At 41.0% G+C, this 20,053-nt stretch overlaps 3 protein-coding genes and 2 long non-coding RNA genes across 9 annotated transcripts in view; 2 read left to right on the forward strand and 3 right to left on the reverse strand.

Moving 5' to 3' along the window:
- Positions 1-681, reverse strand: part of PGAP1 (post-GPI attachment to proteins inositol deacylase 1) — a 30,124-nt gene extending 29,443 nt beyond the window's left edge. The window contains exon 1 of the mRNA XM_071747868.1: positions 175-681. Within this exon, the coding sequence (XP_071603969.1) occupies positions 175-582 (408 nt within the window). The 5' untranslated portion in view covers positions 583-681. The remainder of the gene's footprint in view (positions 1-174) is intronic.
- Positions 682-1,011: 330 nt separating this feature from the next.
- On the forward strand, positions 1,012-11,204 carry LOC139797883 (uncharacterized). The gene is made up of 5 exons (XR_011726607.1): positions 1,012-1,209; positions 5,805-6,043; positions 7,265-7,288; positions 8,049-8,179; positions 11,109-11,204. It is a non-coding gene; the product is annotated as an uncharacterized lncRNA (long non-coding RNA).
- Positions 1,343-20,053, reverse strand: part of ANKRD44 (ankyrin repeat domain 44) — a 120,500-nt gene continuing 101,789 nt past the window's right edge. For 4 of the 5 annotated variants that reach the window (XM_071747864.1, XM_071747863.1, XM_071747866.1 and 1 more), the window contains 10 exons: positions 17,076-17,154; positions 16,101-16,218; positions 14,865-15,081; positions 14,102-14,189; positions 12,544-12,627; positions 11,126-11,271; positions 9,826-9,908; positions 8,989-9,071; positions 8,030-8,121; positions 1,343-6,016 (listed from right to left, as the gene is read on the reverse strand). In XM_071747864.1, coding sequence (XP_071603965.1) covers positions 5,751-6,016; positions 8,030-8,121; positions 8,989-9,071; positions 9,826-9,908; positions 11,126-11,271; positions 12,544-12,627; positions 14,102-14,189; positions 14,865-15,081; positions 16,101-16,218; positions 17,076-17,154 — 1,256 coding nt within the window. In that variant the 3' untranslated portion in view covers positions 1,343-5,750. The remainder of the gene's footprint in view (positions 6,017-8,029; positions 8,122-8,988; positions 9,072-9,825; positions 9,909-11,125; positions 11,272-12,543; positions 12,628-14,101; positions 14,190-14,864; positions 15,082-16,100; positions 16,219-17,075; positions 17,155-20,053) is intronic. The other variant, XM_071747867.1, reaches the window with a different exon arrangement.
- The window catches only part of SF3B1 (splicing factor 3b subunit 1), a 152,955-nt gene continuing 142,146 nt past the window's right edge, over positions 9,245-20,053 (reverse strand). Inside the window, exon 20 of the mRNA XM_071747861.1 lies at positions 9,245-9,379. Within this exon, the coding sequence (XP_071603962.1) occupies positions 9,260-9,379 (120 nt within the window). The 3' untranslated portion in view covers positions 9,245-9,259. The remainder of the gene's footprint in view (positions 9,380-20,053) is intronic.
- LOC139797885 (uncharacterized) lies at positions 12,108-12,955 on the forward strand. The gene is made up of 3 exons (XR_011726609.1): positions 12,108-12,453; positions 12,565-12,656; positions 12,793-12,955. It is a non-coding gene; the product is annotated as an uncharacterized lncRNA (long non-coding RNA).

A 20,053-nucleotide genomic window follows, 5' to 3' on the forward strand; every position in this document is an offset into this window, starting at 1 on the left:
AGCGGGAAGCCTCCGGCGGGCTGCGCCTCAGGCGCTTCAGGCGGGCGGGCGGTGCCTCAGGCGGGCATCGCCTCAGCCCCGCCGCCCCACCTGTTACACCGCCGCTCCCTTTCTCCCTCCTTCTTTTCCTTCCTTCCCTTCCTTTACTTCCTTCATTCCCGCCGCCACACTCACCAGATACTCGGGATACTCGTACATGTAGGTCATGCTGCACCGGTTCTCCTCATAGAGGAACAGCACGTCCCGCACCCCCAGCAGCACCAGCGCCGCCAGCACCCCGTAGAAGAAAGCCGCCAAGGCGGGCAACCGGCGGCCCGCCTGCCCCATGGCGCTCCACCGCGCCGAGGAGGCGAGCCCAGCCCTCGTCCCCCCGCGGGCTGCCGGCGTACACAAGCCGGGAAGGGCGGGGAAGGCAGGGCCAGCGCCCGGGAGGCGGGACGGGCGGGCTGCCCGCACAACCTGCCCGCTGCTGGCAGCGGGAGCGCCGCCGCCGCCATGTTGGGAAGGTCCGGCCCTCGGCCGGGCACCGCTCCCCCGGGGCTGGGGAGGCTCCGTCCGCCATGTCGCGGGAGTAAGAGCCATGAGGGGGAGGTCAGGGAGCTGCCTCAAGGCTTCCTTCGGCGGGCGGCTTGCGAGGGGAAGGTGTGTCCGCCATGATGGGGAGGTCCAGCATCGCTTGGCCGGCTCCGTCAGGCGGCTCGTTCCCCTCACCACCCCCTCCGGCGGCACCTCACCGGCGTTTGCGGGCTCCTGGGGTGTCGGGGAGGAAGGTTCACCCCTCGGCTGGCAAGGGCAGGGGGTGCCGAGAGGAGTCGAGCCCCTCAGGAGAGGGGAGAGCGCCCAAAATCAGGCGGCTCAGCGCAGCACGGCTGCGGGCCTGCCAGCAGCAAAGGCACAGCCTCCCTCAGGCTTCGAGGAGTTCATACAGAAAAAGACGTAGTTGAGGGTGGTTGGTGGGGGTTTTTTTGGGGGGGGAGTGGGGTTATTTGGCTTTAATTGAGGGCTTTTAACAACTTACTGTCTGCAAGCACTCTTCTGCGCTGGCTTTTTAAGTCTCTGTGGGACAGCCACCCCGCCCTGCTGCAGGACACAGGCACGGCTGCTGGCGGGGCTCCTCGCTGAAAAGAGCAAAATGTTTAATTTCTAACCGAAAAGAAACGCTACTTCCCACTTCTACAGTGAAAGCGATGCTAGCATCAGCCAACTAAGGTAACGGGGTGGTGACATAGGAGGGAAATACCACACGGAAATATATATATATATTTCCCTTGCGTTTTCATCTTCAGTGCTACACAGTTAAGCCTCCTTTCCTCCTCCTTTGAAAGAAAGGAAATTAACTCGGTTTTCCAACAGTATTTGTAGCTCTTTTATTTGTAAAAATAACCATCTGAATGCACTGCAATAGTAGTTTACAGTTAGGGTTCTTCATTACATTAGTACAGCATTCAGTAGTTGAAAAAGTTACTAAACTGTGCTTGAGAAGAGCCAGGTTGAATTCCAAAGCCACTCATCAAGTCTTTTTTTTTTTCTCTTTCTGTAGGTGACATTTACCCGAGTCCTTAAACTTCAATTTACAAAAGCAAACAATACCGACAAAACCCCACTGAAGCCATCAAACAATATTTTATATTGTTTATTACAAATGTTATGCAAAATATAACACTGGCACCAGATTTGTATCACGATGGTTTGAAAAGATATATTGCACATGCTAAAGCGTAAGACAAAACCTACAAAACATAAGATATTGGCTTTAATATGTAGATCACTGCATAAGAAAAAGCATAAAATTACATTTTATACACACACTCAGATTGTCACTAGTTTAAAACGCCCTTTCCTATAACACTGACCTAAGGTTGACTTCTTGTGTAATAAGAAAGCATTTTCAGCACTGCAAAAATTATACATTATTCCTATAGAAATTTAGCATATTAATTTTCATTTCAATGCAGGTAGAACATATGAAAAGAATAAACACTTTGTACATTCAAAGAAGGTCTGAAATGAAAATTTACTGGTAATATATTGCTTTCTTAACACTCAAATGAAAAAAAAAAAAAAAAAGACAAGTTTCACAAAACATTTCCATAATACACAAATATAAAAAGGCACTCTAATGTTTCTTACATAACTAAGAATAAAACCCACAAATTTTTTTTTTTTTTTTTTTTTTTTTGTGTAAATCATCCTCAAGATACATAACCAAGTTTCTCAACAGTACAATGGATAAACAATTCTTTATGTGTTTGTTCTAGTTCAATAATCTGGCAGTTCTTTACTGCATAAAAGTACCAAACACATTATGGTGCCCTTTTAGTAGCGATGAACAGAAATCCCCTGAGCTATTTCACAGCAATTTCAGGCAGTCCAGAGGTTGTAACTCAGTATTTATGAGTGAGACTTGGGGACCCTGTCCTGCTATGGATTCCACCTGCAGCTGTGGCTAAAAATACAGGATGAAATTATCCTGTTAATACACCCAGGCTCAAATACCCTTTGCTCAGTGCAGGCACAGAATTCATCCACACACTGGGAATTGCAGGATCCAGGGTTAAGTGCAACAATTAACGTGTGAGTTACTCTTGTAAAAAGTCCACAGAAAGGCAAGTTGATTATTTACAAGAGTAAAAATTATTCCCGTGCTTAAATACCTGCCCTAAATTACACATTTGTTTCTACGTGTGATAAATTATATTACAGATTCATGTACTAGCATACTAAAAAAAAAAAAAAAAAGGAAAAAAAAAAAGAAAAGAGATTCTGGGAACTCACATGAGATGTAGGCCAACACTGAGTGCTTCCAAGAGTCTTCTTGCTCCTAACAGCTTTCCTCCTAAATGCACCATCCTCAAAACTTGGCTTTCTCACTGCCCTCGAGATGCTAACAAATCCTGTGTTTCTGTGAGCTCTGGAAGATTGCATGCTTACACCATGGTTAGTTTCCAGAAAAAGTTTAATCAGTAAAAGTTTAGGTTTGGTTCCCAGAAGGGTGGAAGGGATTCAGTACTGGGGGTTCTATGGTGCTCCGTGTGCTTCACGAAGAGGCAGTGGTTGTTGCACTACACAATTACCAGAGTTAATGAGGTATTGCAAATATACAGAAATATTTTCAGTAACTCTGTATGGTAGCAAGTGAAAAATACTGAAATCTGTGAATGGCTGCTTAAAATAACACAATATCCTCTTTGTAAAGAGGACTTTTTTTTTCCTGATTAAACATCTTCACGTAGGATAGCCCAACTTTCTGTATTTCAGGGTGCAACTAAGAAGCAATCCTGCCAAGGAGCCTCCCTACCTCTCTGGTTAAACCAAGATTAAAATCTTGCTGTTAGACAGGTGACAGCTATTTCCCATTTGTTCATTTTCAACGCCATCAGTCCACATTAAAAAAAAACAAACAAAATTTGGGATTTCTAATCATTTCTGAACACGCACTACTGAAAAGACAGCTGGTCTCCTCTGATTATCAGTGCTTAAAGTAAGGTGGTTATTGCTACTCTGCAACTCTTAAAAGGAAAACAATTTGAGAGAAATCTATTATAAAAGTGTTATCCTGTGCTATTCCTGAGGAGAAAACCAAGGTTTCAGGTGCTGTGTCATCCTACTGCAGAAAATATCGATTTGATGGAAGAGAAATGTCCACCTTTGGACACACTCTTCCTTGTCACTTTTTGTTGTAAACTTTAGGAATTTGTTAACGTTCAAGGAAACAACATTTCAGATTGAGCAAGGCAAAACAAACCTAATCTAGAAATATTTTACCTAATTCAAGAACTGGATTCTTCCCATAGGTTATTTTTTTTTAAATGATACAGTGGGGACTTTTAACACTTTTTACCTTTTCCCTTCTTTAGCTGTAGTGTTCTCTCACTTGTCTAGCAAGGGGTTGGATCCCTTTCTTACGTTCTCAAAAATGAGGGAAGGTGTTTTGCTCTCTGCTTTTTCCCATGTGGACTTCATCTTTACCTTCCATCCAAGAAGGTGGGCCCTCTCCCAAAGTGCATCAGCTCTTCCTTTGTCTACTCAGGCCACCAGTCTTGCCTGGATTCACATTTTCATTTCATGCCAAACACACAGTATGCACAAATGCTAACTAGGAGAACAAGCCATGGTTATTTTTCCTGGGCATTTGTTTCATTTCAAATAAATATAAACACATTTACATTAAAAGTATACGAACATATTCTTTAGTCTGGGGAAAAAAAACCCAAATCAAAACACAACCTGTGGTCAACACATCATCAGTTACAAAACATCAACTTGAAACCTGCGTCATAAAATGTAAAATTTGCTCCAGACTACTCAAAAGTTTATATTTCTATGGTTTAGAAAAAACTACTTCATTGTGTCACTCACATTTGAAGAAAAAAATAAAAGTAGCAAAGTCTTCCATTTAATTACTGAAGAATTTTGGTCCTCTTGGTACAGCTGGTTAGTTCATGATAGCTTTTTGTTTAAGTTTTTTTTGTGTTTTGTTTACAAAGTCTCATTCTTCCTTTGCAGGCGAGGGTCGTGGTCCGTTTGACCTAGAAACTTTGGCAGAAGGAGTAAACATATTCACAAAGTTGACATTGCTTTAAAAGCTGGTGACAAGAGGCTTTTTTTTTAGCTCAGGTATCCAATCCCCTGCACTGAAAGCTGCTTTTTTTTTTTTTTTTTTTTTGTGGTGTTTGGTATTTCAACTTTTGGTGTCAGGCTTTCACTGCTTTACCTTTGCTCTGTTAATCCAAACACGGGCAAAAGTATTTTAAAACTGGATATTGTTTGCAGTAAAAATAAATTATTTAAGCATAGAAAAGGAAAAAATCCATTTTAGTTGGCAAGTACTTATAAACTTTTAAACATACCTTTGCCTACACCTGATTTATTTATTTTTTTAACTTTTTTCTGATACTAGATTCAAGGTTAATGGCTCAGGCGACAGAAAGGTCCAATGACTCTTAATTCTGTAGTGCAAATAAACTGTATAAGTTTGTGCTGAACTGGAAAAACAAATAAGGGCCAAGTGATTTTCATTTTACACAAGTTGTTCCACAAAGATGGTGAGACAAGTAGAATTTGACCTTCAGAGCTTCTATTTTTCTATTTTTCTAATTGTGTGCTGCAACTAAGAACTGTAAAAAGTGCCTTCTGTAGGTTTAAGTGCTTAATACACACAGAATGTAGGTTTAGACTCCTGTAGGAAAGTAATACAGGCAGTTTCCAGATTTACAACTTCACCTTTGGTTCGTGTAAAAAATAAAAATAAAAAATTATCTAATTAATAATAGAGCCCCTGGAAACAGGAAAGGGACAAACAGAAGAAAGGGGTGATGCTCAAATCTATGAAGGCTACACTGGAAATATAATCACATACTAAAGGTACAGCTGAAAGATATAAGAACTTTTTACAAACAGTTCCCTGTTTAGTTGTGCTGTCAAAAATTAAAAAAGGCATTTTTTCTCTCTCTTTTTTTTTTTTTTTTTTTTTTTTTTTCCTTAAAGTAAGAGGTAGAGACATTCCACAGGGGCACTTAACATCAGGAAGCTGAAAGGCTGCAGAATATTAATGGGAACCCTCTAACTTTGTTATTTAAAGGCTTGATTCTCATCAACAGTAGAAATCTCCCAACACCTACTTGTCAAGAGTATTGGTTAAGAACACAGGGATTGGAGCCGTTTAAAAAGACAAAAATTAAAGCTGAAAACGCTAATTACAACAAAAAAAAAAAAAAAAAAAAAAAGGTTTAATACCAAAAAAAAAAGAGTCAAAATGTTTCTGAATCTGAATCATTTTCATTGTACCCATCCTCTGTTCCTAGGTTGTTACTCAGGGGCTTATTGTACGCGTTAACGCTACCCGTGCCGGAGCCACCGCAGAGATGTGTCCTGCCCAAAGTGTCTTTTTTAAAACAAACGGAGTTGAAAGGCGTCACTGAACTGGAAGGAGAAAAAGGCATCATGGTGGCCAAAATGAGTGCCAGGCAGTCAGCCACGTCTTTGTTAGGAGCACAAGCCAGGGCTGGAGTGTGACCTGGGCACAAACGCAGACAAGGCAATGGTTAGTACTGAGGGCACCGGGAGGGGCACTGAGCATTCCTCGGGTACATCTCTGGGGAAGGTGGGGAGCAGGGGGTGGGTGTTCAATCACAGTGGTCATGCCAGGCAACTGGGGGGTTGTTACTTCCTTGGAATCAGACATGCTGGGAAAACACAGGCTCCACAGAGGGCTGTGGCCACCACAGGAGGCACTCGGGTGGAATTCGGGCAGCAAAGGGGCTTCCACGGGTGGATGAAAAGCACTCGTGGTTTTCACAAGCACAAGGGGGCACGGGGAGTACAGCAACAGGGACAGAAACTGGCTTCAGTTTCTGTGTGTGTGGACAAGTCTCATTCTGAGAACAAGGACTTTCACTGGGGAGTAATTTGGAAGTAGTGAGCGAGCTGTTTCAAACGCTGATCAGCTGAGTACCTGCTCAGCTCAGAAAGCAGTTTAATTAGGAATCAAATGATGAGAGAAAAAAAATAATTAGACCAGTGCATTTGGTACATGTAGAGCAGGTATGGCTATGTGGAGGTTTAGTTATGCAAATTTAAGTTAGAAGAGTAATGACTGTCTTCAGCAAGCATGGCATCCACTTGAAACACACAAGTTAATATTCTACAGATGTCAGTAAAAGGAAGAACTGGGGAGCTATTAACAACTTGCCTTCACTCCAGTTTCACCTGGCTCCCAGTGCTGCCCCTGCCTGAAGCAGCTCTTGGAAACCAGTATGCCCAGTACACTTGCTAGCTAGACATTCTGCAGGCTGCTGTGTAACACTCCAGCACAAATCCTGCTTTACACCAAGAGCAAACAAATTCTTTGGAGGTGGCTGAATGGGAAGTGGTGCAGCAGCAGCCTGAGGCAGTGACCACCACTGATATCCTCCTGCCTCAGGGGAGGTGAGAACACCCACAGCCAAGGTGAGCTGGGTGGACAAATGGGAGTGTTAAGGCTGCTTTCTCTCTGTGTTTGGAGTTTCAATTTCTCTCTGTGTTTGCAGTTAGTAGAAAAAAAAAAAAAACAAATGTGTATAAAATTTAAAACGTTATTCCCATTTGTTACAGATGTGCAGGTTAGCTGGGTGTCTATGTACAACTGTAATGATAAAAGCTGTGATTAGTCTGGTTCAATTTCCTGTCCCCTAGGTTAGGGCCAGATGGAACTCAGTCATGCAAGTGTTTTGAGTAGCATCTGGTTAAGAGCAAATACTCACCACTCATCTCTTTTTGTCCATAGATCTCAAATGTCTTGCAATGATGGGTGAGTATTATTGTTGTTATTTTATAGATACAGGAAGATGGAGATAGCAAATTGTTACATCAATGCCATAAAGTCAGTATTGTAAGCAAAAACAGCTTATTTCAGGAAGATGTTTTTTTAAAAAAACATTAATTACAGAAGCACAGCCCTTTATGAGCTTCACAGCATTTAGAGAAGGACTTGACTGAGATCTGAAGGGAAATTATCAGATTCATTAACTAATCATGTATTTGATGAGGCAACAGTGATTTATTTGTATCTTGGATCAGGCCAGACAATTGGGAAGCACAAGCTTTGATCTCAGAATGAACTAGGACACAAGAAAACACCTTGATGGTTTTCTTCCTACCCATTAAGCATGCACTGATTGAATGCATAATCCTTAATTCTGCTGCAAGGCCTCAGAATTATCTGGTGCCACTTGCATGTTTAGGAAATTCAAGTTACCACTGCACTCAAGCATTAAAAAAGACTAAATGCTGACAGTACATGCAAAATGAACAGTAAAAGGGACTGCTGTGGTGTTTAGAATGCATTTTTATATTAAATAAAAATAAATGGGATTGGTGGTTTGTTGTTTGGTTGGTATTTTGTGGTTTTTTTACTCACACAGTTCACTGTTCTTGGGAGGACAAGGGCATTGATGATGTCTGTGATCAGCTTTTAAGTCTATTGCTTTGGTCTGTTGTAAAATCACCTGTTAGGTCCTACTGCAGATTATAAAGTGTATAATTTACTTACCATTTTCATCTACTGCTAGGACACAGGCCCCTTTGGCCAGCAACTCTTCAACTACCATCTTCAAGCCATTTCGTGCAGCAATATGGAGAGGTCTGCAAAAACAAACCAACAAAATTCAAGCTCAGATCAAAAGAGACTCTCTACAAAAAGGTAATCCTGAAACATACCCAGCATCAGAATGAAAATGTTTCTTTTTTAGATCCTTACAATTATACTGCAGACATTAAATTACATTACAGTCTTGAAAGTAATCCTGATATCCCAACATCTAAAATACATACATGCAAGACCAACATAATTACCTTGAGATACACAAAGGTTGCTTAAGAGTTTCCAGGCCAAAGCATTTCTTTAAAAAGCTCTCCTTTTTCCACGTTTGCAGCACATAATTGACATTTAACAAGAAAATGAATCTAGGACTGAAGTAATGCTGTTTTTCCATCCTTCTGCAAGCACTAGATGATTTGCCACCTCAACTCCTCACTAAATCTGCTCCTGTGGGACTCCCTCACACCAGTCAATAGTTACAACTGGAGTAAGAATATTGGTAGTTTTAACTCTGCTGATATAGACAGGAGTTGCACATTAAATGTCCCCTAAACAACCCTGAAAATGAAATGTACCACCTTAACTCTAAATGAATTATTTACATTTAAGGTGAAGCTCAAAAAGCTAGGAAATGCCAGATGTATACAAACACATTCATTATTAATCATGTTATTAATAGACATCCTGATAGTCTTCAAACAAATTACCTCATTTAATTTTTCCATCAGGCCATGCATAGAATTGGCATCAAGGGGACCAATATTAAAAGAGAAACTGCAGTACAGATTTGGCTGTTTCAAGGGCAGGCACACAAAGCCATCCAAAATCATCCTTGTTTTGCTCTATGAAAACATCTGAGATGTGAACTTCAAATGCTAAATTGGAATCTCCTGTGAGGTGAATGTACTTACGTCTGCAATGCATTATTTTTTGCATTAATAAGGCTCTGTTCTTGTATCTTGTCAAGTATTAACAAGGCACATTTTTCATGACCCTGTAGAAGTTGAGAAAACAAAACAAAGCAGTGTAACAAAACTATCTTTCAACCCTCCTTTCTTTATATCTGAGTTCACCTCAGCTTTCAGAGAACACTCCTAATTCTCTTGAGAGAGCATCCAATGGGTTATTTATTCAAACTGCATATTAACACAGAAAGAGATGGTTTAATCCCCAAAACTAATACTATATTTTCTGAGGTTCATGTGTCTGCAGAAACTGGAGTAATACCATCACACCAGAACCCAGTCTGTGGTTAGATGCAAATGAAGAGGGGTCCAGCAGAGGGAACCCCATCAGCTTTTTCTAGCAGGAACAGGCAGCAGCAGTAAATATTAGAATGAAGAAGAAAGGGTGGTAAAAGACACTCCCACCAACCTAAGCAATGCCTCTGGTTTTACTGGTATTCTGTTAAGGGGAAAGTTGGAGTTCTTTCCACAGGAGGAGAAGAAATAAACACTTTTTCTTTGGGTACTAAACCTAAGGTTGAGATTATTTGGTAAAATCTTAAGGGGGTTTCCATTACTTCTCTGGGTGCTTCCTCATGTTTCAGCTGTCAGAAGAGACATCCAAATTTCTCAATTTACAGGAGTCTGAGACAGACTTGAAGAAAAGCCTGTCTCAGAACAATGCTGCCTTCCTCACCACAAGTTTGACCATCAGATTTGCACTACAGAAGAAAAACCCCAAAATGTGGGACCACAAACACACAGACTGAAGAGAACAGAAGCATGCAGAGGTCTTCAACTTACTTTACTGCTAGCCAAGTGCAAAGATGTATTCAGCTCTTTATCTTTCAGTGTCAGGTCAGCCTTGGCAATGTTCACCAGAAAGTCTGAGGGATGGAGCAGAAATCAATGAAGAAGCCCAATGTGCAGAAAAACATAAATAAACAGAGGGAAAAAGCATTTCAGTGTAGATGTGCACACATGCTAATCAGTGAAGCCTTTGTGTGATGTTTTAGGACATGAAGTGAAAACAATGAATGAGAACAGACAAACCTATTGCAGTTAATCAGCAAAGGCAGAGCTGGTAGCTCAGCCACTCTGCCCCAAACTGTCAGACATGTATTGATCTGAATTATTTTTAAACTAACTCCCCTTCTTGCAGAGCAGCAAGTGCTGCCTGAGTCACCTTCTCCTGAGAACAACTGTGGGTCCTCCCTTGGGAGGACTAGGTGGAGATAAAGAATTCAGGGCCCAGTCTGTGCTGTCAAAGCTAGAGAAAAGGGAATTCTCTTCAGCCAACCTGTGTGTCTCTGGTACATTCTAGCCTGGAAAAGAAATGGCTGAGAGCTGCTGTTTTAACAACAGCACTTCCTACAGCAGAGCAGGGCAGAGGTTATGTGATTTTTATTTTTTTTTTTTTTTTTCACACGTGCAGGTTTTAATTAAATGAAGTTTAAATTAGGAAGTAAACAATATAGGAGAAAAAGTGCTTCCTGCATGTGTGCTCTTGGGAGGAAATAAGACTCAAGTTTGCTATTGAAAACGTTCACCAAGGCTGCTGAGAAACAGTGACTTTTTTTTTACAGCTGTAAAGGCGGCTTCTTGCAGACACCCACCCAATTTATATTTCTTTAGTTTTCACAGGGAAAAAAAAAAGCCAAAAAACCCATGACTACCTATTTGGGGCAGTAACTGCAGTATCCCTTCCACCTCTCCTTCTCAGGAGACTGAGAGGTGACCTCATCAATGTTTTCAAATATGTAAGGGGTGAGTGTCAGGGAGATGGAGTTAGGCTTTTCTCAGTGGTGACCAGTGATAGGACAAGGGGTAATGGGTGTAAATTGGAGCATAGGAGGTTCAAGTTGAATATCAGAAAAAATTTTTTTACTGTAAGGGTGACGGAGCCCTGGAACAGGCTGCCCAGGGGGGTTGTGGAGTCTCCTTCACTGGAGACATTCAAAACCCACCTGGACACGTTCCTAGGCGATGTACTCTAGGGGGCCCTGCTCTGGCAGGGGGGGTTGGACTAGATGATCTTTGAGGTCCCTTCCAACCCCTAGGATTCTAGGATTCTATGATTCTTCAAGGAGGAGAGTGTACTCACCCACAGCACCCGGGTGACCATTCTGAGCTGCCACCATCAGAGGAGTTTTCCCTGCGTGGTCCACGGCGTTGACCTGCGCGCTGTGGCTGAGGAGGAGCTGGAGGCACTCCACGTGGTCCCCAAAGGCTGCTGCATGCAGGGGTGTTCTGGGGGGGAAAGCAACCCAAGATAAAGAATGGTAATATTCCTTTTTACTTATCTACCCAAAAGCCTGGCAGTGCAAAGCATTTGTAATGATTTTTTTTTTCTTCCTTATGAGACTTTGAGTTCTCGCCAGGGGAAGGTTACAGTAGCAGCATCTGAAGGAAGTTAAATAATATTTACAGTCTCTGTCCTGGTACAATATAAACTTTAAAAATAGGGAAGTATAAAGTGGTTATGATAGGGTGAAGGTAGGATACTCATTTTAGCAGTGCATTTATTTGAATGGAATACACTGTGCAATATGAAAAGCAGCCCAATCCTCCCTTATTATTATTATTCCAATTATATTTTTCTAACAAGACAAAAGGGGAAGAGCTTTCAGAAAAGAACAGATCCATAATTTTTTTAAAAACTGTTTCATGTTATAGTAAAAAAATACTGCAGCAAGTAGCTACAACTACACCAATTTATAAAGGACAGAAGGGATTCTACCCACTCTGAATCCTGTCAGTTTCCACAAGACTGACACCAGAATTCAGTCACTGTCTCCTGATGGCATTTTTGGGTCTGAAGTGTGAGTTTCAGGGATGGAAGGTAATTGGTACACAGCCCAGGTCATACTGTTACTTCAGACTTTGCTCTCCTAACTAAAAGGAGCAAGTAGACACCATCACAGAAAGTCTGGACCTTGTTTTAATTAACAGAAATTAATTACAAATTAATAACAGTGAGTATTCGATTTCCAGAATTTCAGCAATTTTAATTTTATATTTAGTGTACACACACATGGTGAGGAGATTATCATTGTGACAAATTAAGGATTTGGCTGAATGCACCTCTTGCTGTATCAACATCATTTTGCTGCATAGATTTTTTGAGTTGTGTGCCTGGAGAATGCTAAGATAAAGCTTTTAATGAAAGATTTTTCTGCAGGTACATGGTATCCCTCCATTTAGCCAGGACAAACAGGTTTAACAAAGAAAACTGGTTCAAGGAAACAGCCCATAGCCACAGCTGCTCTAAACAGACAAAATACTATTTCTTTTGTATTTCTTTTCATATCCACTGTGGGACTGAATATTTCACAATATTCTTCATTCAAGTGAGCCCCCATTTAACTGTCTCACAGTGCAAACTGCTGCGTGGAGGAGTCAGCATGACAAATCTTCACTCAGCCATGCCAGGTAAGGATTAGTTCCAGAGGTTCAGAAAGAATGATAAAAAAATGGGTGGATTCATGAAGATGAAATGCAATTTATTTAAGAAACCTTTACCTTCCTTTGTCATCCTTGCAGTTGACAATGCTGACGTCGATGGCTCCGATCAGCAGCGATGCGCAGCTTTCGTGATCATTGATGCTGCCAAAAAAAAAGACATTTTCAAAAAGGTAAGAAGCCTGCATCTTTTTTCCACTTTCCAATATTAATTTACTTTACTTCCCACCAGTATTTCTTACTGGTTATTTATAAGTTATGCTAACACACGTTGCAGTCACGTTTTTTAATTCAAATCTCTCCATTTAGCTGAGCTGCATCCTCTACTCTGAATTTCAGCCCCTAAAGCAAAGCTGGTCCTGCAATTCACTGTGCACAAAGACAACTGGAAGTGCAGCACAAACCTAGAGTTAAGACCTTAATACTTTCAAATCCTTTAGTCTAAATGTCAAACACACCTGGATCTGGAAAGCACTCACCTGAAAACACACCTGAATCTGGAAAACACCTACACACAGAAAGCTTTATTCTAATGCTTTGGGCACTGAAGATCCCATCTCTTCCAACTCACACATTTCATACTTTTCCTTTAGTGGGTGTTCTCAATTACTGCTCTTTCTGGTTACTGTTAATTTCTCTCATGTAATTACAAAAATGAACAACATTTAGTAGCAGTACTGGGCATGCAGTATAGCTAATACCCACCCACACTGGATGAGCAGCTGTTTTCATTTTAAATTTCCATGCATTTTTAAGCTGCACACATTTTTTAATGTGTCTGAGAATTACATACTGATTTTTAAAGAATATAAATACTGGGGGGAAAAAAATTCAACACTATCACTAGAAATTCAGTTTTCAAATCTTACATTTCAGCCACAAATTACGTTATTTTAAGCAGATTTAAAAAGCTGATCTACAGATACTTGTATTTCTCTAGGATATTGAAGGGGTTATAATTTCAAAGTTTGATACATGACAAATCATGTTTCTACCTTCCAGTGGTGTGGAATGTAGAAGGGAAGCCTACAAAATTGTCCTGCCTGTCATTACTTCTGGAAAATACTCATTTTTCTAAAAGAATATAGAAGGAATTAAGCACTGCAACAAACATATGCAAACCTTCCTGATGTTCAGAGCTCAATTCCTTACTCTTCTGATGGCTTATTTCAATAAATCATGTCAGGTCCTACAAACAAAAGCAATTTTGTCTTTTTAAAATTGCAATTATGTCATGAAAAGCTCTGATTTTGCTCTACTGGAAGCCTTCCCATAAGAAAACATTCTGCTCTGTTTGAATAAGGAATATCAATGTTTTGTTGCTGTTGCTGAAAAAGAATCATCTCAGTTCTGGCAGATGTCTTCATTTTCAGCCACTGGGTGTCAGAGGAACTTCAGAAGCTGATCCTTAACAGCCCAAGGCACTCTTTATTCTGTGTCTTTTTTTCTACCACTTTTTCAGCAGGCGCAAGTACTATTTTGCTATCAGCTTTGAAATTATTTGCTTATGACAATAAAACTATTTTTTAAAAAAACCCACAAAACAACAGCTTTCTTTTGGCACTGTTGCTTTTTCTTGATACATCCTAAGCATTTGTTAGGGGCCATTTCTACTTACACAGCACAGTGCAATGGGGAGAAGCTGTTACCACAGAGTGTGCGGAATGGTTTTTGTTCCAAGAGTACCTCGAGGCAGTTTTCATGACCTGGGAGAGACCAAACATTTCACAGTGCTGCACAATTCACTTCATTTTCATTAGGCTTATCTAGATCACAATTTGAGGCTAAGTGTACACAAGGCTCTGATGTGATAGAATTATTAACAGATTATTTTTTTTATGGCAGCAGCAAGAAGGTCTAGGCTAGCAGTAGCATTTAATTAAAAAAAAAAAAAAAAGGAAAAGAAAAAAAAGTTTTGTGTCTATGTTATGTATGCCTTATGTTAGCTACTGCCCTGCAGACCACCAGAGATGATCTTCAGTGATGGCATTAGGAAGCTTTACCCTTTTATTAAGCACCAAGTTCAGGTTAGAATCATCAGTTCAGCACACCCATCCATTCCCCTGGTCTCTTGCATGGATAAATACGAAGGTGACACCTCAAAGGAGCATTCCTGACCCCACAGAAATCCATGGGAATTTAATCACTGCTGTCAGTAAAACCTGAATTTCACCTTCACCTCCTGTGGCCCAGAGCAAATGAGCTGCAAAGCCACTGGGAAGCACTGCTGGGATTTCACCACAGGGTGACCATCACAGACACTAAAATCAGAGTGGGAGGGAATCCCCCTCTTTCATTTCAAGCTTCACCAAGCACTAAGCTGCTCTGAATTCATCTTGCCCTAAAACTGAGGCCACACTTGAACCCAGGGAGAACCTTACCATTGTAGCAAGCCCAGTGCAGTGGTGTGTAGCCCTGGTTGTCTCTCAGGCTGCAGTCTTCCTCTGAAAGTGCTACCTGCAGTAACTCACTCAGCCAAGTGGCGTGGCCCCGAGCTGCTGCAAAGTGCAGAGGTGTTCTGCCCCTGCTGTCTTTACACAGGATGGAGACTTCTTTCTCCAACAGCATCTGAACACACTCCTCGTGCCCAGTCATAATCTGGTAGGAAAGGAATGAGTGAGAGGGCTGGAATAATGCCCAGGGAATGTGGAATTTCCTCGGTGCGTGGGAAGAGGAAAAGGCCAGGATGGGATGCAGGTGGCAGGGATGAAAGCTCCACTGCTCCCATCCATACCTCTGATAACTGCAATGTGTTTGGGAATGTCTTTCAAGGCAAGCAGACTCCATTAAGTGAGGCACAAAAGCCAGGAGGAGTTTAAGACTAAGGAAAAATAAATAAGGAGAGAGGTTCAGGCAACCTGAGCCTGTTTCTCAAAACTGTGTAATGAATGTGGGATAAAAACTGAGGGAAAAAAGGCTCAAGAATATAATCAGAAATATGAAAAGCTGTTTTATCAGCTTTATCAGTTACTATCAGTGACCTCAGTACCATGCACAGGGTAGGTTATCTTGGTCATGCTCATGTTCTGCTGTCAACACAGAAAAGAAATTTTATGCCAGAGCTTTTATTACAGAATTGTGCTGGAGCCCTGAGCTGAACTCATTGCTCACTGCAATTATCACAGAGCTCTCTATAAATATCACCTCTGGCACCAACTTCATGTAGGGTTAAAACCTGACTCTTAGAAAATCTGCCTCGAGTTTCACAGCCTCCAGATCAAAACTTCAGGGTCACTTATTTACACCATCCTCCTCAAGAAAACCTAAAAGAACTGCTGGGCAGTTCTTTCCAAAAAATTCTTTCCAGAATTCATAAGGTGCTCAGTTATAAAAACAATGTAAACATATAAAAACTATACTAAGGTGTATAGAGCCAAGAAAAATTGGTCTGATCAGTATTTTATCTAATTAATTTAAGTGAATGTGAAATAAAGTCAAAAGCTGAGCGTTGCTGAGAGCAGATCTGTCCTGCTTTTTACCTCATTGACTGTGCTTGGTCATGTTTCCAAGCATTTACAGTATTCCCTGTGTTTATATTTCAGTCATCTGAAATCCCTGTATTAATAGGTGAGCTGTAGTCACAGTAAAACCATTAAGAATCATAAAAATTAAGTTACCCCTCGGTGTAAAGCTGTGCATCCCAGGAGATCAGCTGCATCTACAGATGCATCTTTTTCAAGTAATAAAGAAACAGCATCAATGTGCCCATATGCCACTGCAAGCATTAATGGGGTTCTAGAAAAAAGCAAAAAAACAAACAAAGAAATCAATCACAGCTAGAAAATGACAAACTCCTTGCCACTGCTAACTTACAGGGCCAGAGAAGTCAGGAAGCTTTGAATTTCTCTCCATTCCTACCCCCAAACTTGTTTCTTTCACCACACTCATCTACACAACACCCAAGTGAAGACTTTTTGTATGAAATTAAGAGGCTAAAGCATTTCTTTTATAAAGCCTGCACAACTGCTTAAAGGGGATGAAGGAACATGGCTAAACTATTCAAGCCAAAGTTGAACAAACCTATCTTCCTTTTTTTTTTTTTTTTTATCTGAAAGGGATCTATTCTCCTATTTTTAGATAAGTCTGATACCATTTAACTCCATGTCTAAACAGGTACCCCAAATGAGTTTTTTTGAACCAGTCACATTTTCACTTTAAAAAAATACTTTATTCTCCCTCTCCAGCTGTCATGTAACAAGAAGGAAAATTTTTGTAGGGATATTTCACATCCCTGTGTCACCTCAGATAAACATTCTGTCCCGCTGCACCATCCTAATATACCAACTAAACCCTGAAATAGCAACCTTTTAGAAAGAAAAAGACTCTTTACTGAAAGATCTCAGTTAGTTTGTATGGAATCTGGCCCTCAGCAGCTCTGGAGAAGTGTTTAAAGTATGAAGCAAAGGCTCAGATTGATGAATAATCCTTTCCACATGGCTCAGATCAGCGGAGTGCTCTGTGATCTCTGCAAAATTCTGGGAGGACAAGTGCAGGAAACACAGAATTTCAAATAATTTTTTTTTTTAATGGTAAGATAGCTGAGGTTTTGCTTGAATGAGAGATGAAAGAAAACCATAGTGCAGAACACTTACTGTCCTTTGGCATCTGTCACATCAGGGTTGTCTGCAACTTCTAGCAACAGCCGTAAGCAAGGTGTGTGGCCATGGATGACTACCAAGAAAAAAACACCTTTAATTAAAAACTCTGGTGCATCTCAGAGAGCTACTATTTCAGGTTATTACTTCAGATTAATTCCAGCATGATACAAATGTCATGTTCAGAACAGCCCTTTGGCTTCTCCCAGCTTTCCTGGATTGATGTTACTGGAAGCCACAGCTGCTCCTCAAAAGCAGGGGTTTGCTTTTTCAAACATAAGCCACTGCTGTTGGAAACCAGTTCTGACACTGGAAATCCATCTGTGTGTCAGCTGGCTAAATGCTTCAGCTTCACCCAACTCATGGGACAAACAGAACAGCATTTTTTCTTTGAAAAACACTAATTCCTGGACTCAGTAGATACTGTGTTCTTCCATGTCATGCATTCACACTGCCTACACCCTGTAGGCTGAGGCAAAAAACCCTCAAACACCACCTATGCCACATCATTCTGGGAGAGAAATGGGTGCACATCATGTTTACATCACTCATCCAATAAAATCTTAGTTGCTCTACCCAGGAAAAAAAAAAAAAAAAGACATTTTTAGTTATTTCCCACCAAGGAATGCCATATACATAACGTGTAAAGAGTTCTGCAGGGCTGGTGAGTCACTGGCTTAGGGGAAGGGGGAAATAAATCTCTTCTTTCTCCCAGAAGGAGGAAGAGAAATCAAAACTTGTTCACACCAACATCTGAAAAGGATTTTGGTGAGTGAGTTTTAGAACAGATACTCCCAGCAACTCTTAGGAGCTGACCTAAGGATTGCTAAGCATGCCAGAGGCTGCAGGGAGCATCAGCTTTGCCAACAGAGCTTCACCACTAACACCAGGGGAACATTTGCAATGGATTCCCCAAGCTAAGCCAGGGGAAAGACTGCTGGTAATAAAATCATACAGGGAACATAGAATTTAGGCTAAGGAATGAGGTCAGAGGAAGACTGTTTCCTGAGGGAGACAGACAGAGGAGAAATACTTCATTAGGGGAATTATTTCTTTACTCAAGTTACAAATCTCTTTACTGGACCAAGCTCTGAAGACTCCTGCAATTGGATTCACCACTCCAAGTCTCCTTAATTGTTGTGCTCAGCAGTTGTGCTGGTGTAATTAGCAGGAATGAAGGCAAACATGTTTTTAGGGATGGGCACACAAGCCTTCTTGTTCCTTCCAGTGCACAGTGACCACTGTGCCTGTATTCACTTTGGGGGATGCAGATGCACACTGACAACTCAAGGCTTTACATTCCACCAGGATTCTATTTGATTTCTCACAACATGCTCAGATTTCCTCAATACTGCAGTGGCACTGTGCAGAGGTTCTGATAGCTGTGCTGAAACACCCCTAAACAGAGGGTATTGTTATGAAAAACATAATAAAAACCATCAGCTTGCAAGTGGGTCTCCAAAAACCTCCAGATTCTAGACAGTGATTTTTATTTATTCTTTTTTTTGCTTAATCCACACTTGTGACACAAGTCACACCTTGCTCATTAGTAGCCCCCAAGCTATGCTTGCAGTGATTATCAGAAAATTCTTGACAACACAGCTGCAGTTTTGTACCACCACAGATTTTGATTTTAATTAATTAAGGGAGCAGTTTTAGCAGGGTGAAGATGAGCTGGATATAGTAGTTTGTATTTTTATCAAAAACAATTAAAAACCCCTCTGTCTGAATTCTGGTCTCCAGTTTCTGCTCTGTAAACTCTGACAGCACATCTTTATGTACCACTGTTTTCTTGAGGGGAACAAGGTGCTCACTTCTGATGTCAAATTAAAGAAGGCAGCAGAAAGCATTTTTTAGTATCCTGTTGAAGGCAGGACACACATTTCCTTCATTCCACACATTTTCTTCAGTTACTACAGAGAAAATTGATTATTAATAACTTTTTTGAGCTTACACTTCCAGGTTGCACTTGTATGATCACACCCACAGAGCAAACTGGGGTTAGAGGATGTCTGTTCATTTTAACCCAAGCAAGATTAAAAGGTGAAGACAATTAAAAACGGCCTGGAAAAGACTTCTCATCCACCGAGGTGTTAATTTTACTTCCCACTAGAGGTCACTGCGATGCTGTCCTGAGCCCCTCCATGAAGAGGCAGAGAAGTTCCCTCTGCGTGTTTCTCTGACAGGTCCATATTAAACTATAAAATTTAAATAAAAACTATAAAATTTAAATAAATGGTAAGTCCTACATTTCTCAGCTCATGCTGCACGTTGTTAGGTATTAGGTAGTTAAAGGTCAGGTAAGTAAGAGAGGTAACTGCTGCTCTTGCTGTGCCTCTGGAATCTGGAATAGAGCTAATGGAAGATCCAGGTTTGAATGTTCATGCAAAGTAAACTGAAAATATTCATAAATAATCTCAGATAAAATAATATGTAACAAAGGGTTACATATTACATACATATGTTTTTGAAGATGTATCATAAGAAAGAAGAAAAATGAGGCAATGTGTCTTTGTACCACTCAGGGGTAGGGGCACAAAGACCTTAGAGGATATTGATGAAAACAAAATGAGACCAGGAAATAGAAGCATAGCCATAAAGAGTCCTGAAGGAACTGATTTATGAGGAAGATCAGAAAGGTAAAACAAATCTATGGCTAAACAATGACTACAGATAAAAGAGAGCAATAGGAGCTGGCACGCTTCACAGTCACACAGTGAAATGGTACTGGGGTAATATTGAGGGGTTTGGGGAATAGAATCATAGAGTCATAGAGTCATGGAATGGGCTGGGTTGGAAGGGACCTCAGAGCTCATCAAGTCCAACCCTTGATCCACTCCCGCTGCAGTTCCCAGCCCATGGCACTGAGTGCCACATCCAGGCTCTTTTGAAAGATCTCCAGGGATGGAGAATCCACCCCTTCCCTGGGCAGCCCATTCCAATGGCTGATCACCCTCTCCAGAAAGAAATTCTTT

This window comes from Heliangelus exortis, chromosome 6 (genome assembly GCF_036169615.1).
Source record: "Heliangelus exortis chromosome 6, bHelExo1.hap1, whole genome shotgun sequence".
Taxonomy (NCBI): Eukaryota; Metazoa; Chordata; class Aves; order Apodiformes; family Trochilidae; genus Heliangelus; species Heliangelus exortis.